Raw genomic sequence first — 17013 nt, 5'->3', positions numbered from 1 at the left:
CAGGTCCGTTTTTATTAGGCCCTCTAATTTTCCAGGGTATTGGAATATCATTGTATCATTGCTGTTCAGTGGGCAGAACTATTTCTTTGAGGAAAAACAATGTGCACCCTGGCCCTGGCCAAAGTAAAAGAACTTGACTGGGATCTCAGACAAAGGTTTTTGATTTGACCTTTGTATCTCTCTTTAGGAAGATATTTTGTGCGTGACTGTGCATATTACAGACCTCAGCAGCAATGTTGAAAGAGATTTGGATCTGCTCTTTGCTGCAGATTGTGCTTTGGATGTGAACTTAGGTCTCAAGCCAATGTTTCTTGTCCTGAGGGTTGTACGGCAAGTGTGCATATATGAACAAATGTGTCCTGTTTATCAGAGTCCAAATGTGGTCCTGTTTATCAGAGTCTGCAAAGAGCCTACAACACCATCTGTTTTAGTAAGTGGATAAGAGATTAAACTGCAGGAATCATGGGATCTATACAATACATTAGAGCAGGCCAGACCATCACAGCACATCTTACTTTTTTGGAAGCTGAGAATAACTTTAATATCCCTTCATTTAGGGTTTGATGTCAGAATTAACTACCATTTTACTCTTGTCTCAAAAATCCCAAACTGTTTTTCCTGCCCCAGTGCTGTTATTTGCCCTACTGCAGATTCAAACTCAGTGCAGATACAGACCCCACATCCCCCAGTAAAAACTTTAAAAAAATTAAAAACAAAAATAAACCCTTCAGTGTGGTAGAGGTGGAGGTACTGCAGGACCTCTCTTCTGCTGCCCTGTAGCACTTTAAATTGAGTGTCTTTGTGACAGGACTTGAGCCTCGGTTGTCTCCCCAAGGCTGTGAGGTCCTCTGTTAATGTCATGCTGTGCATAGACATTGAGGATGCACAGATACACATCAGGTGGACATGATGTCATCTCCTCTGCATGGCCGATGAGAGCCTACCTTTAACCAAGTGTAAACTCAGGGCAGCCTGCAAATCCTTATCTTTAAAACATTCCCTGGATGTGAAACCTCCTGCCAGCTGGAGCTGCATTTAGCTGAGCAGACTGAAGTGCTGTATTTAATGAATTAATTTAGAGTGTGGTGGAAAGAAGCAGGACTGATCCTCATTCAGTGTAAATCTAGGCTTCCCCATTTACTGCAATGGTGCCTTGTTGGCCCTTGATTTATGCCACCTTAAGCCACAATTTGGCATCTCTCTGTACAGTACAGTACAGGAATTCTGGAAATTATTTAGAGCAAGTGACCTGTCAGAAGAACAGAAACAGGGACCCAGCCTCAGACCAGCCGAAGCCCAAGTGCACAGCCTTAGACCCTGCTGTGTAAGAAACTCTCAGTAAGACAGCTGTACAGAAGGGAGCTCCATGGGGAAATGGTTTATCTGTATGGTTGATAAGCTGTGCTTGGGGGAGAGGATTCCTTTCACACCAGGCTCTTGGGAGAAAAGGCAGGGATGTCAGTGGATCCAGATAAGACATCCCTGGGTGAATGCTTCCAGTAGCAACATTGTCTCACTAAGGAAATGAAAAGGGTTTATGCTCTGTGTTCCAGTCAATTTGTGCAGCTTGTTTTGCCAAGTGCCAGAAGACTGCAGGTGAGGAGGTGCAGAAGCTGCCAGAGCAGTCCCTGTAGTTATGCCTGTCCTTCAGTCAGTAGCCAGGTTGGAGTTCAGGATCCAAAGCACAGACCCAAATGACCCAAGGCAGTTGCCTTCAAACCATGGGGAGGAGCTTGTGCTTCAGCCAGACCTCTCTGCTGCGGTTGCATATCCCTGGGCAGATCTCAGTTAGAGAGAAAAGCATGGTCTCTTGCATTAGTGCTAAGATAGGTGTGACTGGAGGTGACATCTTGGTTTATGAAAGCTATTTTGCAGTCATCACTACCCCCCTCTTGCTATCCTCATGCAGTCAGTGCACACCAAACCAAGTTTTGTATTAGGCACGTCAGGTCTGTTCTGTTTTGGTTTTGACAATAAGATAGTTTCATTGTATGACTTTGCACAACCTATTTCTTTCCTTCTCCACTGGCTCCATGTATGTATAAAACACACATCTCAACACTTCTCCTCTACGAAGGTAAGAATTTTAGTTCCAAAGTGCTTACTTCCTTTGATAAAAACACTGAATGATGTTCAGCACATGCTGAATTGCTTTGTAAAACAAAGCCCTGCAAGGGTCTCAGAGGAAAAAGAGTGCCAGATATTGGTACGATTAGTAGGATGGCAAGAAGATCTAGCTGTGGGAATTATTCCTTTCCCTCTCTCAGTTGTACCTTTCTCCCGTTCTGTTTCTGACCATGAGGTTTTAAACAAGCTTCTGGCTTTCATGTCAACAGCAGAAACTCCATCAGATATATCTTGACATTTCTTTTTTTCCACTCTTCCCCCTTTCCTCTATTTATTTATTCATAAACATGTCCTCCTCTGCAAGGCATATTGTGCATGTGGGGATGAAGGTAAGCTGAGATCAAAGCTCTTGGGAGCTCTCCCTCACAGCATCTTCTCTACCTTCCTTGTAAGTCTTTCAAATGCCTTTTTCCACAAGACCTGATGGTGAACAAAAGTGAGACATTAGGGAAAAACAAAATTTAGCAAAGCTCTAAGCAAAGGAAAGAAAGTTGATTGAAGTTTGCAGCCTTTTATTCTATGATTGTAACACACCCATGGGATGGCAGTATGTCGCTTATAGGCAGCAAGAAGACTGGATGTATTGGTGAAGAAACTAACGGTGCCAAATGCTGTTTTGAAAATTTGGTCCTTGTGTATTAGTTTGGCAGCTGGTAGGCCGAAAAATACTTTGACGAATCTGGTTTAAATTTCAATGCTAAGCACTTTAAAAAGTTGTGACTTTTAAGTGCTGGACAACTTTACTCACGGCATATTTGGGAATATAGCCATGGAAATAACGAGACTGTTAGTGTTTGTATCAGTAGTTTTTAACCTCTCCATGCATGATTTCTAGAAAATTCAGTTTTGGAAACAAATCCAAACCTATACCAGGTAACTCTAGTGTGATACATAGAGGTCTAAGGTCTTGACAAGAAATATTTAGCTGTATGTGAAGTGAAAAAACCTAAAAACATTGCTTCATCTGAAAGAAATTTGCAAGAGGAGTTGTCTTCTCCTAACATAGTGCTGAACTCTGAGGTAGGCGGTAAAAGTAGTAAGATCAGGTCACTGTAATTTGTTCTCCCTGCAGCCCCTGTGAGGCTGATCTTGCTTTCCTTGGGAGACTTTTTATAAGTCTAGCACTTGTAGATGACAAGAAGTTTTTCTTCAAGATTGAACAGACTTATTTTTTTTTTCTGACCTGTTACTCCTTCATAGACCCCTATGCATCTTGCTAAATAATTCCTCTCTTCCCTCAGTAGTTTCAGCTTTCAAAGATGTATAGCTTGTCAACATGTTGCTTTTAAGTCCTCTCTTAGTCAAGTTATACATATTTAATGTTTTTAAGCTTCCCTTAGATGCTGATCCCTTTCCAGCCCTTGATGAATTTTGTTGTTGCTTGCCTCTGAATTCCCCCCAATTCCCCCATATCAATCTCAAAACAAGGTGCCTCATATTGACTGCTCCAGTCCAGGTGCATTCAGTATTTGGTGGCTGTTGTTTTTGGATGGAACTGAAAAAAGAAGCAGCAGAGTCTCTCAAAGGGAATCTGCTTCGTGGTCTTCTCTCTGAGAGCATTATTTCACGATGGTATTTCAGGACTGGCTTTAGATATGGAAATGAGAGCATGTGTCTTGCTCAGAAGCTGTTCTCTGCTTTCAAGTGGGAGAGAGATGGAAAAGGGGAAGAGGGGTTAAGCTCCTCAAAGGCTTTGTCTACATTAGGCTTTTTTCTTCACATTTCCCAGTGTTGCTTGCACGGGTGTAGCTCAATCCACAGTGGCACTAATGACAGCTCTGGCACAGGCAGAGAATCTAACATGTTCCACTATGCATCATCTCCACAATCTCTACAAGCCCCGACTCCACCAGTGGTGCCACAGCAGCGGGAGCTGGAGAAGGAAAAGGTCAGCTGTAAATAATAACTAGAGCGTTTGCACATCAAGAAGGTGTCCTTCATTGAAATGCAGCAGCTGGAAGTGAGCAGGCAGGATGCACCCAGTTTCTCTTTCATCTTGAAATACCACTCTTCACAGTCTGCTGCTGGCTACCTGAGGGCAGCACCTGGAAGTGGTGATGATAACTTGGTTGGGACACCTCTGATACTCTCATTACCTCAGAAAAATAGGAAAAATTAGGACTTATTTTCCCTGCTGTCACTCCTATTCCCTCTCTGATCTGCCTCCAAAGAATTTCAAGACTGATTTCTCCTTGGTGCAGATCCTCTTGTCCTACCTGCCCAGGAGAAGTGCTAATGCTTCAGATGCAATATCCCCTTTCCCTTGATGAAGAAGAGGCAACATGAGGTGAGATGAACATTAGCATCCAGATAACAGAAAATGTCTCATGTAGCATGCTCCTCAGGTATTGGAAGAAGCTCTTTCATATAGTACAAAACAAAGGAGACACCTGCTAGTTTCACACAACATTTAAATATGATATTCTTTCACAGACTTGTTCCAATTAATGATAAACTACTTAAATTCTCAGCCAGAAAGTATCACCAAGATGAAGATGCTAATGAGTTTAAAAAAAGAAAAAGGGGGAAGGGGGTTGAGAAATGCTTAGGGATAAGAAAGCCAGTGTACAAACTTACAAGGTGGATTGCAAGCTGTCACTCAGAGTGGAAGCTAATTTATACAGAGGCTAGATTTAGATTAGATAATAGGAAGAAATTCTTTACTTTGAGGGTAGCAAGGAACACTGGAACAGGTTATCTAGAGAAACAGAGCATGCCCCCTCCCTGACTGGCAGTGCTCAAAACCAGGCTGGATGTGGCTTTGAACAATCTTATAGCAGCTGTCTCTGCCTATGGCAAGAGTGTGGAACTAGATGATCTTTAACATCCCTTCCAACCCAGGACATTCTGTGATTTTCTTGGTGCTGGATTTATAGGTTTTTATGGCTAGAAAAGATCGTGAAATTATGTAGAAGGTGATTTACATTGTCACTTCAGGAGGTATTCTACCTTTCTTTGAAAGGTCTATCACTATGCATGGGAGGGTTGGTCACTGATCTGTGTGGCCCAATGCTCAGACCTTGATACTGTTTCCATTTCCTTCCCCAAATGTTCAGGTGGAGACATCTGAGCACTTAGTTCTTCTTGCCTCCTTGGAGACACGCAGCCATTACAGATCTGCTTCGGTCACTTACCCCAGTCGCTGTTGAGACTGGTGGCCCTGACCTAATTGTCTGTTTGGCTGTATTTTCTCACATCAGAAATGTTCCTAGAGGTGGTGTACAGTTTCTTGCCACCTGGCAGTCAGCTCTTCCTGACCCACTGGAGGCTGCTGCCAGTCTCGTGGGCACGGTCCTTGTTTCTGAGAGCCCCGAGAGCTGGTGCTGTCACGTTGCTGTGTGGGAGGCACCTATGATGTCTTGTTTTTGGAACTAGGCCATGGCACCATGGCAGCAATCATGTAGGCTGTTTACATGTGTCTTGGTGTGTGCAACTGTGGAAAGGAGGGTTGGGGACAGAACCTCCCTCTTGCTTCTCTACCGTACAAAATACATGAGATGATGCTCTAGGTTTAATCATTTGGATCTTAAGCTTTGCAGTTCCCTTCTCTGAGGAAACCACTGGAATCCATAGCTGTACCAAATCCTTCTTCAGCTGTGAGACACTGACTTTCAAATCTCCCCCTTTTTTTGTGACAGCCTGTGGTGATGCCTCCTGCATTTTTAGCCTGTGACTAGGGCGGGAGGAAGTGACCCTGGACCACACAAAATGTTTCAAAGCTCCTTCTTCTTTCCTATTCCCTCTTGTATTTGCACTGTCCCTTTTCTGCACCCACTCTCTCCTGGCCTGCCCTTACACTCTTTCTTTCTCTGTGCCCGTGCATTGCTAATTTGTGGCATTATCTCATTCTCCAGTTGCTGTGCCGGCTGCCTTAATGTTTCTTGCCAGCTTTTGCCTCTCCCCATTTTTTCTCTTCCCTCTGGTTGCCAGCCCATGATGTAGTATTGCCTTTCTCCATCTGCCTGATTGTCTCTCTGCTTTTTATCTGGGTGCTGGAGCTCCAGGTGCTGTCATTCTCTGCGACAGCACAGAACATTTCAGTTTCCCTCTGTGGCTGGATAATTACCAGATACAGAGTCACGTGGACTTTCCAGCAAAACCCTCTCTCCCCTCTTGTCAGAGAAGGAGATCACATCTCTGAAACTCATTTTCGCCTTTTTTGTGTAATTTTCATTATTATTATTTTTTACTAGAAGAAATTCAAGGGAAAAATTTGGATTAGCTTTTCTGGAGATACCCAGAGGTGACCACATAGAAGTTACCTGCAAGGTACTGGGGGTTCAGGTAGAAGAAATAGGTGATTTCCACAGCTGAAGTTTGTGAAGGAAAATAGAGGAACTTGTAGCCTATGTGGGTGCCTTATAGTGCTCCTATTCTCATTTTTGGTGTATCCCCAAAGCAGAAAAAAGTCATTATGGTGCAGAGGCCTGCTAGAAATTTAGTTTCCAGTTCTTTTACAAATTTGGCATAACAGCCAATACCTAGTTCGCATAAGTGGCTAATTATCATTGTCTTTCTGATGAACTTCTGTTCCTGAGTGACCCCAGATATTTTAAAAGTATTAGCCTGTGTCTTAGTGATCACAAGAGCACAAGATCCTTAGAGTATGTGCAGAGCAACAAAAAGGCAAATCATCGGGCAGCATTCCCATTGCCATTTGCATCAGCTCTGCTATTCCCTGGCTCCCCCTTTAGATAGTGCAGGAGCCCTGGGATGCTACAGAAGCTATGGACAGCAGAGCAAGGCATACATTCCTACTGGATATTTCACTAAGGCCAAGTGATCGATTGCTGATGAGCATTGCCTAATGATTCTGGATCAAGAGCAGAGCCAGGTTTCTGGCTGGACTGAAAAGGAACAGTGACAAGTCCTCAGCTAACCCAGAAGGAAAAGAGGGAGCTCAGGGTCTGTTTCCTCAGCAGCCTGGACCTCCTGACTGATTTTAGTGCAAGACTCTGATGCAAGCTGTCAGACCATTTGGCATTTCTGCAAGCATCAGCCAGAGAGCAGTTCACCCCCTGCACACACGTGGGGAGTAAGTCTCCTATGGCAGGAGGCCTGGGACTAGAGTCAGTCATTCTAGAAAAATGCCTTGGAATGGGAAAAGACCTGTCTAAGGATTTCCTGACTATGCTGTAAAGAAATGGAGGGCATTTCCTGGGCATGGTGGGTTATAAGAAAAGACAGTACTGTGGTAGGTCTTGCTCTGAGATTTTTCTGTATTTTGAAATTTTAAACTGTGCTGGGGTATGGCTGGGATGGAGTTAAGCTCATAGCAGCTCATATTGATATTTTTAAGAAGGTTCCTCTGCTGGAGTGGATGTGGACTGAAGTTGTTTATGCAGGTATTCTGACCCCCAACAGATGGGAAGAGCAATAAATCATGCCAGTGTAAGTTCACTTATTCTGATATAGTTACATCCACCCTTTGAGAGTACTGGCATAAAAATCACTGTAATTTTGGGTTTTATTTCTGTTGTGAATTTGGGTTTTTTTCCGTACACAAACAGGAACCTCTACTCTTAAACAATCATTTTAACAGAATGAAAGCCCATGTGAGACCAGCTGTGTGTTTGCTAGTGAGAGCCAGTGCAGCTAGCTGTCTTTTTAGGCCAGTGTATTTTTTTTTAAATTCCCTTGGGTTTCTTTTTCCATGCATACCACATGGACTGAGAGACAAGGATGTTTACAGCACATGAGCAGTTCTGCACTGATGCTCATATTTTCTGGTTGTAGTTCTTTTTTTCTTTCATTAGAAAGAATTGATGGGAGAGACAGTGAGACAGAAATGTTTCTGTACAAGGCACTGGGGACTCCTCTTCTAGAAAATGGTACAAATGCTGGTCACGAAAGAGGAATTCAGGCTTGAGTAGGTGCTGAGAGGAGCTACTGGGATGTTTAGGGCAATGGAGGGTCTATCATACAAGAAGAAACCAGGAGTTTGGCTTGTTGAATCCAGCAAAATGAAGGCTGAGAGTGAATATGATTGTTCTCTCTGAACACACTGAAAGATAAACACCCAGGAGACAGAAGAGCTCTTTAAGCTAAAAGATGGTGTTGGCATAAGAGGAAATGGATATAAGCTAGGTATGAATAAATCTAGACTTAGAAAAAAAGGTTTTAATCAGCAGAACAGAAAGACATTGAGCAGTCTGACCTGTGAAGCAAGGGGAGGGCATCCCCCATCAAACACACTAGGCTAAAGTAGGAATGAGGTACATCTCTGAAAAAGGCGATAATGTACAGCTGGCTGTGCTGGCAGAGGTTGGGGCTTCACGATCTAGTAAGCCCATCCTAGCCTCACACTCCTAATATGGCAATTTACTCGAGAGGATGAACAGAAGTGCAGGCATCCTATCAGCCACACGCCCTCGCAATAGGTGGATAGCCAAAAATTGTCACCTGAGTGCTGAAATACCTAGGGAGCTGCAGACAGGCGTGACAAGGTCACAGCATAATACAGCTGAGATAAAGCATGGGCTGAACAGATGCAGCAGTTTCCCCCTCCTGCCAGTTTTCCAGCACAGGACTGGGTTTAAGCAGTAGTTTTCTAAATCCCTTTCTAGCGCCTGTGTTATCACGCTGGCAGTGGTTACTCAGGAGCTGTTTATGCCATTTGGAAATCCATGCTGCTGTGGCACAGCTTTCACTCTCAAAGAGTGACCCTGCTGTGTATCGTGGCATGTAAGGAGACCAGCAGCAGCTGTACCAGGCTAGGGAAAAAGAGAAGCAGTGGCAGTAGGGAGGAGAATTTTGAGCAACAGCTGATGCCCACGTGCATTCAAATTCAGCAAAATGAGGCTTTTGGTGTGTGGCTGAAAGGAAGTTTCAGATGCTCGGTTGATATGATCTCCCATAATAGTGCCATCCCCTTAAGGGGCCCTTGCTTTCACAGAGGTGGGGATGGGATCAGCTGTGAGTGTCTTCTGTAGCATCTCCTGCTGAGGGGAGCTTGATCCAGAGCAGTGGGAACCACCCAGGGCCAACAGCTCTTATATTGCTCCTCCAGACTCTATGCTCCTGTGTGCTCTGCCACTGTACTCCTCTGGTGGGGACTGAAGTGGCAGCAATGTGTTGGTCTTGAGATGTTGGCAGGATCCAGCATTGCAGTAGCATTGTGAAGCCTGGCTGGACCCTTCCCTGAAAACCCTGCCTGGGAGGTCAGGGCTGGCATGGCTGTCATCTGTCCTTGGCCCTTGCTGCCCATATCCCTGCCAGGGCATAGCTGAGAGGCTGGACTCTTGCTGCTGCCCTGGCTGACCATGGCTATGTCCAAGTCTTTTACTTGCCAGGCAGGGAAGGACTGAGGAGCTTGAGGAGACAAGATGAAACAGTATAAGCATGATTTGCTCTTGAACTTTCCTCCCCAGGCTGGGAGCAAGGCTGTGTTTAACCAGCACATTAGCTTTCCAGGATCATACTTTTCAACTCAATGGAGAATTTGTCTTGCATGTTTGGAGCTGGCAGCCAGGAGCTGATGTTGCTGTGTGCCGAATGAGCTGTTTGATCCCTCTCTCTTTTCCCTCTTGCCATTTTGCTGCTGGGGGTAGAGGGCAGTTGGGGAAGTTGTTAGCTGGATCTTGTAAGAGTGTGTGTGAAGTGAGAAGATTAGAGAAGACTCATCACAGAGTTGAGGCGAAGGCAGGAGATCTGATGCAGGGAGGGTTGTGGCATCCTCTGGCAAAAGGGCAGCATGTCCCTCAGTGAGTGCAGTGGCTGGGGTTTTGGTGCTTAATTGTGTGTGCAGCTGGTTGCTGAGTTCTGGCCTGATGCACAGAGATCGTGTTACAGAAGAGATGATCAAAGGGTTAACAGAGAAAAGATGATTAAAGAGGAGTGTGGGAATTGTGGCACAGAGCTTTCACCACAACATGCTTTGGAGAAAGAGGGCAGAAAATGCAGTCCATAAACTCACTATTTATTTATTTTTCCCCAAAATGAGGTAAGAGCTGTGGCTTGCTGGCAAAGCAGCACAGCATATTTCATTAATCCTAGCAGCTTGCTTCTCTTCACTAGTGGGGTTCTGGCAGAGAATTGTGGATTTGCGTCTGCTGTAAAAAAAATATTTGGAATTACAACAACAATTTAAAAACCCCAAATAATTATCCCAACTTCAGTGCAACCCCAGACATCATTGATAATGCTGTAAAATCTCCATGTTAAAGTAATCATTTAAACAGCAGCTTCACCAGCTCCTAAAGCGTTTCTTTCTTGCCTTTTCATCATTCTAGGCTCTAAATATCATCCATCCCTTCCCAAAGGGATGAAATACCCCCACTGCATCTCCAGAGCCTAGGCCATAGCTGCTGTGCTGCTTTCTCAGAGGCAGAATGGGAAGCCCATTGTTGAGATCCCTGCATCCTCCTCCTCAGCCCATGCAGCCCCCACCCTGGCAGTGGCTGCAGGCAGCCTGGGAAAGCTGTGCTGGGGCTTTCCAGGCACAGAAAAAGAGAGAGAGGCTGCCGCCTCTCAGCAGCAGCGCCCGTCTGTTCTCGGAGGAGAGAGAGGGCGGAAAGCTTAGGGCCGAGAGCTGCCGGAGTGACAGGCACAACATAAACTGCAATGAGTGTTACAGCAACATGCTGGGAAATCAATGCACTGAGTGTCGCTGCCTCGACGGGAGGAGGAGCAGGAGTCACAGGTGCTGGGAATCAAAGCACCAAGGTCTGAGTGAGGCAGAACAGGCACTGAAATCTCCAGATTTGCATCACCAGGATAGGAAATGTGGATGCCTAAGCCTTTTTTTACAAGGAGGCAAGGAGGGCTAATAGGGCATGGCAGCAAGATCTGTTGTCCTTCTATATCTGTGGTTTGAAATGGTGCAAGATCAACAGTTCCCAAGTTCTTACAGTGATCATGCAAGGCATGCCCATCACCATTCACTGGTCCTCTCGTTAGCCGCATTGGAGATGTCAAGAAATTAAACCTGCAACCATAAGGAAAAGAATAATGCATGGATCACAAATCATTTATTATCTTTCACTGACACTGATGGTAATGCTTCCAGTAAGCCTAATGAAAAGTGTTTGACTGTCTCTGTGAACTTGATTATTGATTATTAGTGAACGGTAAGAGTCCATTGATATCTGGCTGGTGCCATGCTCCTATTGCTTTGCAGTTAAAATGTCAGTTAACATGCCATTTAATATTCTATTAGTAATGAATTAGCACTTATTACACTGTGAAAATCATCACCATAAATCCTTATTAAAGCATGATCCATTCAGCTGGGTGGCATCTCTGGCAGACTAAGAGGGTGTGTGTTTGTGTGCAGACAGACATACTAAGATGCATCATGCACAAGGATGCATGTCCAGAGCATGCTAGGACTTAGAATTTCCACATTTGTACATTGATTTTTCCTGACAGTTTGAGAGGAACAGGTGTGGTGAACAGAGGGCTCAAATCCATTTCACTTACTCTTCCCATTTTCCTCTTTCCTTTCTTTATTTTGGTAGCACCGGCTAACTTATTTCGGGGCAGTTGCAAGGTTGCCTGACTATAGCTATGACCACTGTCCTAGGGCTGACCTAGATGCTTGTAAGACAGATTATGACACATTTGCTCTTCCAGGGAGAGGAGGGAGAGTCCCTGGTTGAGCCTATCCACAGGAGCAAAAAGGACAAGGCTTTGTTCAGACCACATCACTGAACTGTTACTGACAAGACACCACACTGGGGCATATTTACTACCCCAAACAGACAGTTACAATGATCAGGGGCAGGGCAGAGCTGCTGAGTGCTCACTGTAGCCTGGTGGGGATGGGAAAGCAGCCTGGTGGGGTTGATGCGGTGCCATGGATCTGCTGGAGTCCAGCAGCACTGATAACTATTCAGGGGGATTTTCAGAAGTGACTGAGAAACTTCAGTTGCCACTGACTCCAGCTTCCACTGTTAATCTGCTTAGCTTTTTACTACCAAAATACCCCATCTCTGATTCTTGGTGCTGTTACAACTCTTGCATTTGCAAGAGGGCTCTTGACCCTGAGGCAGCCAGCTCTGTGGGTGTTCCTACAGGGCCACTGTGCCCAGCCCTGGAAAACACTGCACTCCCTGGGTCCTAGCTTTCACCTCCCATCACTGGTGATCACAGCCTGGGATGGCCAATGGAACTGGAGCAATGCCTCATCATAGTGGTGCTGGTTTCTATGTGTAAGTGACTGCTCAGAGGTTCCCCTTCATCTTTCTTTTTGGCAAAGAGTAACTTTTTGAAAACAACTCAGATCACACTTGAGAGTTCACCTCAGGGACAAGTGCCTGCCTGGCCAGGAGGGTGGGCTCTGGCCTGAAGGCCAAATTCTCACTCCCCTTCCCTTGGCTGGACAGCGTCAGTAAAGGGCAGGATCTGTTGAGCTGCTCTCTAAAGCAAATGCTTGTCAGAGCAAACAGAGCTGCTTACAGCTTGGCCAGCAGCATGGCATGCTGCATGCTGCATGGATGCCCACGCAGCTTGGCTTTCCTCCTGCCCACAAGTAACCCCAGAACATCTTGGACCGCATCCATGGGCATGCTAGAAGGGAGTGGGTGTGAGATGCCAGCCATAATGGTGGGGTCACATCACAAGGGAAGGCAGCTGCAGCACAGCATAAATGAAATGCATTCAAATAGAGGAACTTGGAAAATGTCTGACCCATGCTAAAAGGCTGTATCAAAGCCTACGGTCAAATATTTGTCTTATCTTGAAGCAATAATCTTTATCCTCTCTCTTTCTTCTTTCAAATACAAATACAATATGCATGAATAGTGAATAGGACACAATCCTGTGCAATGTGATCTAGGAAGACCCTGCTTGAGCAGGGAGGTTTGACCATACGACCTCACTGTGGTCCCTTCCAATCTTACCTATTCTGTGATTCTGTAATAGCAGTGGCAAGAATTGCTGGGTTATTTGGATGCTGGGACACTGTGTGCAGAGCTCTGAGAGGTGAAGGAGCAACCGATCTGGAGACTGAGCTTCCTGTTTATCTGCAGAGCAAATGTGATGTGACCTGCAGCAGGGCAAACCAGCCCTGAGGGGTACTGCTGCCAGGGTGAAAGAGAACTAATGTCTGCCTGTCTTCTTCAGCGCTGGTCCTCTTGAATGAGACACAGCTGAGAGTGAGCAGGACATGTCTCCTCAGTGGCAACTCCTTGTCTTTTCTGTGCAGATCTCCTGGTGGTGGGAAGTGGTACAGATTAGGTGCATTTGCCAGAAATGCGTTTGTCTTCACAGCAGCTACTCTGCTCTCCCTCAAGAAACAAAATAGTTGTCAAGTTACAGTTGCAACGGGGTTAGTTTATCCAGTGACTTGGGAAGTTTGGCACTCATGGCCATAGCAGTGGGTGGTTCTCCTGCTGCTCCTCTGCTTGCTGCCCCTAGCTGTCATTCCTCCTCTCCGGTCCACCTGAGATGTTCACAGGACATGCTGCGTGTGTCACAGGGATGGCAGTGACATTCCCACAGCTTCTCATTTTCAGCCTGAAATCTGCAGTGAAATAATTCCACAAAATTATTTTTTTGTCAGAAGGCTATAGATGAGAGATACCCCTTATGCTGCTGAAACTCAGGGATGGAGGAGCTGTGCTCTGAGCTGACAAAGCTGGGGCTCTGAACATTTGCTCTCCAGGCTGGAAGGGGTCTGGGAGTTCAACTGTTGTATACTCTTCTTTTTGAAGGTGAGGGAGAAGCATGGGAAGAGCTACTTCCAACCTTTCTCACTGGCACTGTTAGAAGGGATTTGGTGATCAAGATCTCTTGTGGCCTTCCAAATTAATTTTTGGTGCATGTGTAGGCCACAGGCAAAAGGAAGAGAGAACAAGAGACATGTCTAGCCCAAAACCCATGGTGTTATGAACCAAAGGTTCCTGAAACTCTTGAAAAGAGTTAAATCACTAGATATTTGTCCATGGGACAGCGATGATGAGAAAATTTTATGGCTCACTGGCAAGGCATGAGTGTGCTGTGAAGTTTCTAAGCAAAGCAATAAAGAGAAGGGACAAAAGGGAGATGATGGAGAGGATTGCTAATCTCCCCCTTACCTGTCTCATCCTCTGCAGATGTTATGTAGAAGACAGAAGCTCCAAGGTTGCTTGGTTAAACCGTTCTGGCATCATTTTTGCTGGAGAGGACAAGTGGTCCCTGGACCCTCGAGTAGAGCTGGAGAAGAGAAACCCCCTGGAATACAGCCTGCGGATCCAGAAAGTGGATGTCTACGATGAGGGGTCCTATACGTGTTCAGTGCAGACACAGCATCATCCCAAGACTTCCCAGGTTTACTTGATTGTGCAAGGTAAGCAACATGCCTGATAGGAGAGCAAAGACATAGAGACACAGTAAATGGAGAGAGCTGTTTTTTTAATAGGAGAAACTCCAGAGTCAGTAGCCTGTGTGTCCCTTACTTTTACACAGGAGCCAGCTGGACTCTTCCCTTCCACTGTAGCATGGTTTTACTGTGCTGTCAGTTTGTCCTTTTAAAAGAGGTAACAGAGCAGGGGACACCAATGATGCCAAGCCATATTCTAATATAATGCAAACCTGGCTCCTGGCTCTGGTCGGCACTGATGGAAAAGCATTTGTTTATAATGACACTTTTCAGAACACTGTGCCTCATCTCTTCCCAGAGAGCCCTCTGGTTTCTTCGCCTCCTCCTTCCTCAGGCTTCCTTTCTTTCTTTTTTCTTGTATCAAAAAGCTACTGTGCTGTGTTTTTTGGCCTTCCATAGTCAACTTTTTCCCAGCCTGGTACCTGAGGGACCTGCCATATACCTTATGTTGCCCTCTCCTCTTTTAGCTACCCTTCTCCCGTGTGTTATAAGGAACAGGAAACTTGGCAAACCAGCATTGTCCTATCTGTCTGTCTGCATTTATGGCAGAGTAAACAAATTAAAGAGTTCACCAATTATTGGTAAGGTCATTAGTGAGTTTACTTGTTCCATCCTGTCCAGACCAGAACACCAAACAAGTGAGTTTACGCAGTTTTGTTTAGTTTTGCTTTTAATCTTCATGCCATTTTGCCTATCAGCCTATTTATCTAAAATATTTACAGAGCAGCTTAGGTGATAGATGTGTATGAATGTGTTTGATACATATTACAGATATGTTCAAGTTCTATATTATCCTTCGAGCAGGAATTTGTTATTTCTCCTGATTTGTTTATTAACCTACAAGGCTGAAGATTTGATTTTCTCCAGCAAGTTTTTGAATCGCTCTGATTATAAATGCATGAAGGAAAGGGCTTTTCCTCTTGTTAGTACTACTTTACAAACTAGGGGGCTAAGTAGCATTCCAAGTGTTTATCTATGAGGTGAAGAAGTCTGGACGTGCCATCATAGGTGATGCTTTACACACGGGTGTAGTGAGCCAGAAGGCTCCTGGTTGGTTTTCTTGCCCAGAATCCTCCCCCAGCAGCACGAAGAGTGGCCCACGCTTGCAAACAGAGAAGCTTTCCCAGCTTGGCTGAGTGTTTGCTGTGTGAAATGCATTCCCCAGCCCTGGAGGTGTACCCTGCCTTGCTGCTCGCTACAGCAGAGCAGAGCCAGCCCTCTGTAGGTGGTTTATTGCTGGTGAAATCTTACAGCACACAATTTCCATTTACCTGTCAAGAAAAATATAGGGACAAATGAATTCTAGAGCCATGCATATGTATTATTAATTTTATTTGTGCCTATTAGGTCTATGGGCCTAAGCAGCAAAATTGAGTTCTCTAGCTTAGCTTTCACTGAAATACATGGGTATCTGACTCTGAACTACTGCCACCTTTCTGAGAATGAAAAAATGTAGGTTTTGACACTCCTAAACTCTAGATGCCTGTAAATAAGGTATCTATGGGTAATCTTTGTTCTAATACCTTCCACAGATTTCATAAAAGACACATTGTGATATTATGCTTACTGCTTGCACTGTAATTAGGTGAAACTCATAGCTTTAATTTTTCTAAAACTAAATTTAATCTGGAAAAAAAAGTGAAGGAAAATATAAATACTAAATCCTTTACAATTTGGAAGAGTTAGTCTCATTTTAAGCATGTTTTAAAAATAATCTTAACTAATAAAACTGATTCAGTACAAAATAATGTGTGTTAGAAAATAATCCTTGTAGTCTCAGAGCATTATTTTCTTATATTGATTGCTGTTTTTCTAGGATTTGCAGGTTGTCTGTCTGAAAAATAGTCTGCTAGTACAAATTAAAGGGGTTTGGATATTGAGTCATGCTAAACTATTTAGTTTTATTTATTTGCCTTTTATTTTATTTACCTCTCTTGTGTTTGTGTTCATGCATTTCAAAACATAGGCCATTTGAAGCTCTGAGCATCCCAAATGTAAAAATAAATAAATAAAATAAAATAAAATACAGATCCTGAAATATTAAATGACAGAGCGGTCAATTGTTTTGCCTGGTAATCTGGGAGGAGAATTTCTAGAATGATGGTCAGTGATCTCCTTTGAACAAACTCAGGGAAACAAAAACAAACTAGAATCAGAGACTCATTGCTAGTTTTGTGTGCATAGTTGATGCCTGGATTTGCCAGTGAAAGATACTGCAATGACAGCTGCTCCCGCCCTGGAAACAATGGGTTGGTTTAGGGCCATCTCCAGGTTTCCTATTCTGCTCACTCAGTATTGTCACAGATATTTCTGCATCCCACTACCAAAGACAAATCCTTAATATCTCCCAGTTCAACTCCCTCATCTGTCTAGCCCCTGTGAGAACACGACTTCTATTACCCCTAGACACAAATGGAATAGCTATATCAGAGACTAATAAGTAGGTAGGCAGATCCTAGAGTGCTATTGGAGCACTTAAAACTGGAGACCACTTCATGTCCGCAATGCCAGCTGAAGTAGGCAGGCTTCACTGTATCCTGAGTGTTCGCTGTGTTTAGATCACTTCAGTCTAATGGAGTTGCATT

At 44.5% G+C, this 17013-nt stretch overlaps 1 protein-coding gene across 8 annotated transcripts in view; it reads left to right on the top strand.

The window, feature by feature from the left end:
- LSAMP (limbic system associated membrane protein) overlaps positions 1 to 17013 on the top strand; it is a 999229-nt gene that overhangs the window by 822593 nt on the left and 159623 nt on the right. For all 8 annotated transcript variants that reach the window (XM_088158973.1, XM_088158974.1, XM_088158970.1 and 5 more), the window contains one exon: positions 14163 to 14395. In XM_088158973.1, coding sequence (XP_088015099.1) covers positions 14163 to 14395 — 233 coding nt within the window. The remainder of the gene's footprint in view (positions 1 to 14162; positions 14396 to 17013) is intronic.

The sequence above is a fragment of the Sturnus vulgaris genome, chromosome 2 (assembly GCF_052056855.1).
Source record: "Sturnus vulgaris isolate bStuVul1 chromosome 2, bStuVul1.hap1, whole genome shotgun sequence".
In the NCBI taxonomy this organism is placed as follows: Eukaryota; Metazoa; Chordata; class Aves; order Passeriformes; family Sturnidae; genus Sturnus; species Sturnus vulgaris.
This window is presented reverse-complemented; position numbering and strand designations above follow the sequence as displayed.